The 10339-nt window shown below is 44.7% G+C and overlaps 1 protein-coding gene across 1 annotated transcript in view; it reads right to left on the reverse strand.

Annotated features, from left to right (window-relative positions):
* Positions 1-9827, reverse strand: part of Fbn2 (fibrillin 2) — a 198052-nt gene extending 188225 nt beyond the window's left edge. Inside the window, exons 1-4 of the mRNA XM_021150431.2 lie at positions 9335-9827; positions 8352-8434; positions 3599-3697; positions 1788-1883 (exon numbers count right to left, since the gene is read on the reverse strand). Coding sequence (XP_021006090.1) covers positions 1788-1883; positions 3599-3697; positions 8352-8434; positions 9335-9588 — 532 coding nt within the window. The 5' untranslated portion in view covers positions 9589-9827. The remainder of the gene's footprint in view (positions 1-1787; positions 1884-3598; positions 3698-8351; positions 8435-9334) is intronic.
* Between the last annotated feature and the right edge of the window lie 512 nt (positions 9828-10339).

Raw genomic sequence — 10339 nt, forward strand, 5'->3', positions numbered from 1 at the left:
ACACACACACACACACACACACACACACACACAGAGAGAGACAGACACACACAGAAAGAGAGAGAGAGAGAGAGAGAGAGAGAGAGAGAGAGAGAGAGAGAGAGAGAGAGAGAGAGAGAGAGAGAGAGGAAAGAGACAGAGAGGAAAGAGACAGAGATAGGTAGATAGATAGCTAGTTAGATAGATAGACAGACAGGATGAATTTCTCATAGTAATGCAGCCTTTATGAGGAAGGAATTCTGATACATGGTATAAATTGAATAAAACAGGAATTTATCTGGCTAAGTCCTAGTGATAAAAGGACAAATGTTATGCTTATACATCCTTCTTATTATATTTCATAAAGTAGCTAGGGCAATCAAAAGTGTGAGGCTATAAAGATGGTGTGTGCCAGGACTTGGGGATGAGAAGGAAATGAGGACAGTGATCTCACAGGGATAGATCTCTAGTTTGACAGCACAGACATCCTGGAGATGGAGTAGTGATGCCTGCCCTGCAGTGAGTGTGGACCAGTGCCTCTGAGCTGTAACTCAAAGTGTTGAAGGGGATAAGTGCCATATTAGAGGTGTTGACCACAATCAAGAAACATTTTAAATGGCAACAAAAAAATCAATAGTGTAATTAAAAATAGATAATTATGCCCACTTGACATCAGTTCCCCTATGCTGAAAATAGGTTGGGAATTCATAAGGAAGCTGTGGAGAGTCTAGGCTCACATGAATTATGAATGAAGTAACATGGATGATCCTCCTACATGTGATTCAACCTTCTATAATGTTCTTCATATATACTTAAAATTATGCTAGTCTTAGCTGGGATGGGTAATACAGACCTGTGCATCCCAGATCCTAAGGAGACTGAGGATAGAGGATCATAAGTTCTAGGCCAGCTTGGGCTAGCTGGTGAGGTTGAAGACAGCCTGGAAAATTTAGTGAGATCTTGTCTCAAATTATAAAGTAAAAAGAGGATCTAGGCTCTATCTCGGCTACAAAAAGCCTGCTATCATACATGAAGACTTAGATTCAGGTTCAGCATAGCAAATGATACTAACCCAACAAACAAAAACAGTACAAGCTCTCAGAAAAGTATCCCGATTTGGCAAACATTAGCCAACTGTGTTCCCCAGGGATGTGTGACATCCTTAGAGCTACAATCTACACCCTCCTCCAAACAGGACTATTTCTTGATCAGTGTGTGATTCTCTCCAGTGAAGATAGTTTTATTTACTGGCATAGGGATGTAGCACAGTGGTAACGTGCTTGCCTGGCATGTACGAGACCACAATCTCCATCTCCAGTATGGCTGAGTAGCTATGAACTTGTTAAAAGTCGCTTCTTTCTTAGCGACATCTTATCTCTTCAAATAATTCCAGAGTCCTGTATTCTGCTATTAAATACATTTGAACAAATGGCAATTTGTGAACTTAAATCTCGTGGGGTTTTGAATGATTCTTAGAACGAGGTTGGGAAGAGAGCTGTAGAGATTTCCAGTATCTTTTAGTTGTTGTTGTTTTTCCAGAAACATGTCTATGTTTTGTGGCATAAATACCCATGATAAGTACCAAACTTGATAGCACATCACTAGTGCTCAACATTAAAATTATAAAGCATAGAAAAACTACTGAGTTAGAAGAATTCTTCCAGGCTCAATTGTGACCTATGACTTATTATATAAAATGACTTCTTCCAGTGCCCAACCATGAACTTAGTAAGAACTTAAGTTCTGACCAATGTGACATGGGCACTTAGTCACAGTTTTACAATAGAGTTGTTCCTGAGGTTTCTTACGTTGTCCACAGTAAGTCCCGATGTATCCCTTCTGGCACTGACAGTGGTCGTCTGCACAGGTCCCGCCGTTCATGCACCTCACGCTACACTGCTGAACTGTGAAGAACAGCAAGAGAAAAACAGGCACCGGTCACCAAATGTCATCCATAAGCAGCTACACCTACAAACTACTTGTCCAATCTGAGGGCAAATATATTCCACTGATGCAAATGTTACAATCCAACCAAGTTATTGCTTGTCACTAAGTCGACATGTTGTGCATATACCTGTTATGACATGCGACTTAGTATATATTTAACAGGACCTACAGTGTCAAAGTGAAATCCCCAAATAATCAACAAGATTATTAAGTTGGGGAAAAAAAAGCAGTATTGCTCTCTCTGGTTTATGCTTTGTTGTAGTGCCAAGGGTAGGTGTGAGCAAATTGAGAAATAATGAAGGCACAGAGGAAAGGTCTCTGGCAGACAACCTGGCAGGAGGAAGTGCACTCCTGAGGGCATTCAAAGTCTTTGTGTGTTTGGATGTTAAGTTTCAAATCACAGGTAAAACATAGACTATTGGAAGCAGTGGACCCAGAGGCTCTTGTCGGTGGTCCATCAGAACACACACACACACACCGGTGTGCATTGTTTGACTCTTATTCCTGGATCAGACATGTTCTATATCACCCTTGTGGAACATAAACTTGTGGAGGGAACTATTATGATACTCATTTTAAGAGGCAGATTTAAAGCCCTCGTTTGGATATTGAGCAGTTAAAGAAGCAATATCATTTCTGCCTTACCTTGTGTCACTTCTGTCTTATCTAGTGTGATCTTAAATGCTTACACAGACAATCAGTCTTAGACTTGGGGGTCCCAACAGAAAGCATCATTAAAAGAAATACACTTTTAGTCTACTGTTGTAGTTATCTTCATGGAACTGTTAAAAATGTGTATGCGTAGCAAAGTGGCTTGGTACATATAAAGTATTTGGCCAGTATTTCAGTAACTATCTGTTGTTCTAATCTTCTCCTCTTCCCACAGCTAAGGCTAAATTGAGGCGGTACACAAAAGGCAGTAAATACAGGTTAGTGTTTGGGACTCCCTGCCGAGTCAGTCTTAGTCAGTAGATTCAAGTCTGTGTTGCCTTGCATAAATGAGCTGGTTAGCTTTTTGTCAATTTGATACAAACTAGTCATCTAGGGTACTGTGTCCATGGGACTGCCCATGGAAAACCTTACAGGGCATATTCTTGATGAATTAATTGTTGGCAGCATTCCACCATGGCCTGTGCTTCAGTTTCTCACTCCAGGTTCCTGCCTTGAGTCCCTATTCTGACTTCCCTTGGTGATAGAAGGTTGCGTAGGAGCTGTAAGATAAAATAAATCCTTTCCTCCCCCAAGTTGCTTCTGGTCATGATGTTTATGATAGCACTAGACACCAAAGCAGGACAGTAGTCATTTAATATATTATGTGCCTCACTTCCCTCCTCTGCAAAATGGGTCCATATCAGGATCAAATCATGTTGATGAGAGACTTGAAATCATGCAAACGCTGCACATAGAACCGTGTGAGTACCAAAAGCTCAGGAAGTTACAGCTGTTGTGATGAATGACTTCATGGACTCTGAACAGTCCCACTACCTACACACATTTTCTGTTGAGGATTAGGTAACAGCTGAGGCACTAAGATGGTCTTAGTTCAAAACTTAACAAAGTCCTGGTTAGTGAGAACAATCACCAATCCATATCTTCTTTGAGGAGGACACTTGTCACTGGTTCATGGGTTTTAGAAAATTGTGGCAAATATAGCCCCAGAAAGGGAACGTACTTGATTTGGCTCCGCACGTCGGGGATATTTGTCCACTGGAACAAGTACACATGTTGGGGCGGGAACAGAATCCATCTCCACAACTGTTCCTGCAAATGGCTGCAGAGAACACAACACAAGAGGCAATGACTGTCAACACCCTCCGCCGTGTTTCACAGTATGAAAGCCATATTTTCAAGCCACAGGATGGGGAAATAAGGAGATGGAATTAATGTTGCAAAAGTCTGACTTTTCAGCATGAAACAAAATCGCCCAGTAAAGACATGGCACTACATTTTACAATTTCCTTGTGATGATATATCAATGTAACTCTCTTCAATTCTATCATACTAATTAGCACCAATTTCTTTAACTTGATTATCAATGAAAGCTGCTTTTTCTCTTTTTTTAAATTCAAAACTAAAATCTTTTCAATTTACGATTTACCGAAGGAGGAAGTCTAGATCCTCAGGGAGCTCTGGCAGTGGGGAGGAAACCCAGAGAGACTGAACATCGTAGAAAATATAGCCCACTGTGTAAGAATGTAAAAGTGGTAGAAACAAGAAACCCCAGGCCCTCCTGAGTTGGCCAAATATCAGGTTCCCTACACAGTCCATCCCAGATGGCTTGTGCCCTACTCTGTCATCAGTCTTTATTCTATCCCCCTTCATAATTTCTCTCCTTCCTCTAGTCTCCTGCTATGTCATCAATGCAACCTAGTACATTTCTGTTGTTCCAAAAAGCCCTTATGACAGGGGTGGGGATCGAAGCTTTCTACAGTTGTGACCTCTAGCGAATAAGAGGGTCATCGGAGGGTCAAGAATATTAGGCTCACTGACATGGCACATACCACAGATACTCAAAACCTACAGTCAAGTGCTCTGGAATGGGAACTGTCTCCCAAATTTAGCCAGGTCATTAAGGAGCTGAAAGATTTATCTCTCTATCCTCAGTTGAATTCCCTCTTTGAGCACAAAGGCTGTGTGCTGACTTGCTCTGTCTCTGTATGCAGGAAATAGGAGAACGACCTGGGAATGCCCTGAAACTACATCTAAGTATTTACAGCAACATGCACATGAATCTCGAGAGAGGTCTCAACACTTTCAAAGAGACCTGGGACCTCCAGTAATGTGAGGAGCACTCTTTCCAGGAGCAAACCGATTTAGTAATTGCTTTCCCTTTCTTAGATCCTCTTTAGCATCTGGAAGATATGGACAGGGTTTCAACAAGTTTTCCTGAACAAAAACACTGGGAAAATATTATGTTCTTAAGACTTAAAAAAAAGGAGGGGACAAGAAAATGGCTTCCATCACAGAATACTTAAAATTTATTTGTTTCTGATCACTAATTTTTTTTCAATGAAATATGCTCATTAAGATAGTTTTATTTCAAAGGTCTCATCTTAGCAGGCTTGAGAATCTAGGCTTAGATGAAGTGGCTTCATTTAGGTCCCAAACCAAAATAGAATTAAAGGGGGTGGAGCCTGACCAATTAATTGTCTGTCAAGGCTTCAGTGTGTGTACTGCACACAGGACAGGCAGAAGCAAGACTAATAAACTCCTTTTTCCTTGTGTTCATTTCGGTCTGAGGTCTCATTATAGGTGTTCCATTTTAACTGAAATGATTGAGCCGAGCAGTGTTGGGATTAAATGGCAGACAGGATGTCCACTCTGAGAGTGTGAGGATGTTAGGAGAAGATGAGTGAGCTGGTATTTAAAATGGGATACATAAGCGCTGTGAGGTTGAGTTCTCATGCTGCCAATGACCCACCAATGAGCCCAGGAAACACTCAAAACTTCTACAGGCTCAGTGTTCTCATCAGAACATATATTACATTGAAAGGTTCTTTTGTTTTTTTAAAGATCTATTCATTGATTTTATTTACACGAGTACACTGTAGCTGTCTTTTTCAGCTCTCAAAGGCTATGATGCTGAGCCAATCCCAGCCCATTGCTTTACCAATGGTGAGGACACTATGGCATAGTTTCTCCATTATTTCATGTTCTAAGATAATTTTCTGAAGTTTTTTTCTTTTCTTTTTTTTTTTTTTTAAAGGAAAGCTAGAAAGTCAGTTTGGAAACAAACATGGAAACTTGGAAGAACTTCAATGACATCTCAAGCCACAATTAAGAATAATAACAGCTGGGCATGGTGGCTCGAGCCTGTAATCTCAGCACTTGAATGCCAGAAAGAGAACCTGGGAGTTCAAGGCCTACTTGGGTGACACAGTTCGTTCCATTCCAGGGGACTAGCTAGAGACCCTGTCTTTAAATACTACTAATTAAATATTCATAAGGAATAAGAGAACAGAATCGTAAGGCATCATGCTTTAACAATAATAGACATATCTCATTAGTATCTTCCTGTGTGAAGCCTGCTAAAAATTGAAAGAACATTAAACTTTGAAGCGTGTTTGGCCTGCTTAAAAAGAATGCAGAGATATAAATGTATGAGAAAACAACCATTGGTCCTCATATGATTATCATTATTTATAAATTACCTCAGAGTTTGTCTTTGCTTCATAATGAAATACAAGTGAATTCAACAAAGAAATACTTGCTATCAAAAAATACAGTGATTAAAATTCCTAGTTTTAAATCTGCAATGGTTTTAATTTCCTTAATTCCTCACATGTGACCTTCTTAAGATATGCAAAAAGAGGGAGGGCACCTCGCAGCACATCCTCTCTGTCCATTTTATGCCTAAGTTTTATACTCTCAAGTGTGTCATTTTCCAAAGGCGTTAATAATAAATATTACCTAGCAACACTTGACGTAAGTATCGTAAGTATTTTCTTGGAGATATAACAATCTCAAGCAAGGTTTGCCTAATGCAGCCCATTAGCACCCAAATACTTCAAGTCGAAGAAACACGGGTGACAATACTCACTGTGAGGTACTCAGAGTCCATCTTTTAACGAAGGAAATGGCACAGTGATAGTCAAAGACCCAGAGCAGCTAAAGTGGACATTCACTGGGCCTTACATACACTCCTACCACAACTATGCTGAAAGGCTTTGCTCTCTGGAATTCCCATTCCTGACTGGTCCAATAAAACCTGACTCTACAGATTTTCAGTGCGTACCATAAACCTATCCCTTCTCCTCGGCTGCTCTCCAACTCAATAATGGCAGTCACATTCATTATGTTGAGTGAGTCAGACTTTCCACAGGGCCCAAGTCATTCCCAGCTAGTGTGGCAGGTGTGTGGTGAGTGATGGGAGCTGTTTCCAGAGTCTGGGAGACCTTGCTAGTGTGAGACAGCCACAGTAATGCCCCAGTGGCCTGAAAGAGTAACACACCTTCTATAAATACTTCACATAGGAGATGTTGGATAGAAGAAAAGTGACTATCTTTTTTTTTTTTTTTAATACAGCCAAAGCCCTACTTTCATGGAAGGTGTATTTAAAATATTTATGAATTGATCATCTGAAAGGACCCAATGGTTCTTTCTTTCTTTCTTTCTTTCTTTCTTTCTTTCTTTCTTTCTTTCTTTCTTTCTTTCTTTCTTTCTTTCTTCCTTCCTTCCTTCCTTCCTTCCTTCCTTCTTTCTTTCTTTCTTCTTTCTTTTTTTTTTTGCTTGATTACTAGAGGTTGTGGGATTTTTGGATAGAAGGGAAAGAGAAAACCAATCTTCACAATAGAACTTCAGACTTCTGTCCTTTTAAAGAACAGAAAATAGCATTTAGGGTCTGTCTCAAACCCACAAAACCAATAAATACAGAGCTGGAGATGCCACCATACCCACAATACCCTTGGCTAGGGTAGCTTGCCTTTTTGCTGTTCACAGTGACATAATTATCTTTCCGCTCCAGAACACTAAGGGCAGTCTAAAGTCAAGACGGACTGTAAATGCATGTGCTGCCTGTGACCTGGCTACCCTCCAGAATGGACAAATGTGTCTGGGCTACAAAAACACACAGGGGAAAGACCTATTACACATCACCTCAGGAGACTGAAATAAGACCTCTCTGGGTCCTTGATCATAACCCAAGAAACTAATGAGCTGTCTGTCCACTTAGAACTCGGAGACCTCCATATATACATTTTGGAATATTTTTTTAAAAAATATTACGATTACTGCTCATAATTCCAGCCTGTACGTTCTGACACACTGACATTATCGAGGTGTAAGAGTCACGTCTGAGAAAACATACTGTCCACTCTAAGATCTGGTCTGTGGGGATTCTAAGTTTGACTGTCCCTCACACACAAAAAGAGTCAAGCAACTTAGATTATTTCTCTTGAAAACAAAACAGTTCTTTTAACTTTAGGTCAGTTCAAAAAAATCTGTGAGAGTACTCCTTTAAAACCTTTGCCATGTGGCTGCTAAGAACAACCCAGAGATGAGAATGTGGTACAGACACTTAAGACTGATCGTCTGATGGCCAACCTAAGAGTCCAAGCATGGCCATAGTAGCACTATGGTCTTACCTGGAATTTGAAAGAAGAGATTATGTTCTGTTATCTAGGGAATTGTTTGAACACTAAGGCCCCCCGCCCCCCGTTTGTGTCCATACACAAATGGTAAACCACCTAATGGAGACGGAGCATTATAAAACCTTCATTGATATCTGTCTTCCAGGTTTCTGTTAATGAAGTCTCAGCTGATGCAGCTTCCCTCCCACCACTGAGGTCTCATTACCAGGGTGGTGTGACCAATGGCTTTGTACAGGCAAGCTAGTGTTCAAACACTGAGTGTAAGGTCAGCCCTGAAATGGAGCCACTCGGAGTATGCTGAGCTGCCTTAGACTGTGTGCCCTGCCCAACACTCACGGACAATGCATTGATTTCCTCCAGGGAGCGTCTTCCATCCTGGGCAGCAATAGGAGTGGAATCTAGAACCGCACACGTTGGGCCTGTAGAGGACAAACATGGTGATTGATACACGTAAAGTTGGGTGCAGCAACACACACACACACACACGCGCACACACACACACACACACACACACACACACACACACACACACACAATGCCTTGGTAAGCAAAGCCAGAGCGAGTAGATTTCAGGACGACGAACAAATCAAAGCTCTACTTCACATTTGGGGTGTTTGGGAAGCAGATGGGTTAGAAGCTGGAATGGGGGAGGGTCCGGAACATCTAAACAGGGCTTTTCATCTGCTCTCTTTTGCTTGCCTTTTTAAACCGGGAAAAGAAGAGAAACACATAATTTGCTGCTATTCTAGCATCTGGATGCTGAGAACAATAGCGGCACTCTGTTCAAAAATCCTTGCCCTTGTTCCCAAATCCATTCCTCCTTGATTAAGTTTGTCCCTGGCTCTTAAGTGTCAAGGAAGGCTACTCAGAAGGTGGAGTGCTGGAGCTGGCGATTAGAGAACCAGCCGCTACCCTCGCACACGTCCTCAAACAAAAGGCTCTAGAGCTGCGCCCCCGACGGTGGGGAGCAGGCAGGCTCGGGGGGGGGGGGGGGGCAGAGCAGGGCAGACCCATGTCCGCTTTCGGCCTGACACTGAGAAACTTTCCCAGAGCCACAGACGTTGCACATGCTCTGCCATCCACAACCAAGGGCCAGATTCCCCATCGCCAGCCAGCAGAAGCCCCCTAGGGAGGGTTTTCCGCAGAGGAATTGAGGTGCTCCGGATTAAACCGAGGGGCACTCCTGGAGCTCTTGGGGTCTTTAAGCGTTTTCGTGGAGAGGGCAGCGGCTCTACCGGTCAGCAGGACAGTCAGGGAGGGCGTGGAGTAAAGGGAAACCTAGGTCCCCGCACGAGCCAGCCAGCCCGCCGCCCACCTACCCTCGGAGTATTTCCTGCTGTCCTCGCCTGCGGACCCGGCTTGCCGCTACCGCGCCCTCGTCCCGGTACTCAGGCCCCACGAAGCCACCTTCGGAGCCCGCTACTGCGGGCCGGACCTGTTGCGGGGGCGGCTGGGGCCGGAGCGTCTTTGGTGGAGGAGGCTGGGGCTGGCCATCTGTGCCCTGCGCCCAGAGAGCCACGCAACCCAGCCACACGAAGTAGGGCTGGAGACACAACCGCCGCCGTCTCCCCATCGCCGGCGCCAAGAGCGCACAGAAGGAGGCCCGCGGAGAGAGCACTGTCGGAGACCAAATCCGCACGGCCCACTAAAAATAAAGTCAGGGTCTGACCACCCTTCGTCAGCTCGCGGGGCTCCCTAGGCTTGCGGTGTCCTGGTGTAGCGGGACGCAGCGTCAGCTCCTGATCGGCAGCGCACGGGGCGCGGGATCTAGCGCAGGGGGCAGCGAGGCGCGGCGGCGATGCAGACGGCAGTCCCGCGCGGTCCACGTTGCATCCCCCGGGCCACTGCCCCGAGCGACTCCAGGACCGCCAGCGGGTGGGGGCGGGAAATTACAAAAGTAACCCGAGCAGCCGCGGCATAAAGTTACAAAGAAAGCGGACCTCACAAGGGAAAAAAAAAAAAGGAGGGGGTGGGGGTGTGCAGAGGCTGAGCGGATTCCCGTGCACTCCGGGCACAGATCCTGGAAAGCTGCAGAAGTCACCAAAGGAAGCAGGCTAGCGAGCAAAAGTCACCCCCAAAAGAAGAGGAGGGTCTCCTCGGGGCTCGTTTGGGGCAGCTAGGCGAGGGCGGTGGCTGCACAGCCCGGCGGAGGTGCGCGGGGGCCGGGGCGAGCGGCTAGCGGGAGGGAGGGCAGGAGGCTGGACGCCGGGGAAGATGCCGCGGAGGAGGGCGCGGCGCCGGGGTTTTAGAGGCCCGGCGGGGCGCGGGGCGGGACGGCGGGCGGCGGCTGTCAGAGGGGGCCGGGGCGCAGCGGTCCACACGTG

This window comes from Mus caroli, unplaced genomic scaffold (assembly GCF_978045245.1).
Source record: "Mus caroli unplaced genomic scaffold, Mus_caroli_1 scaffold_19, whole genome shotgun sequence".
In the NCBI taxonomy this organism is placed as follows: domain Eukaryota; kingdom Metazoa; phylum Chordata; class Mammalia; order Rodentia; family Muridae; genus Mus; species Mus caroli.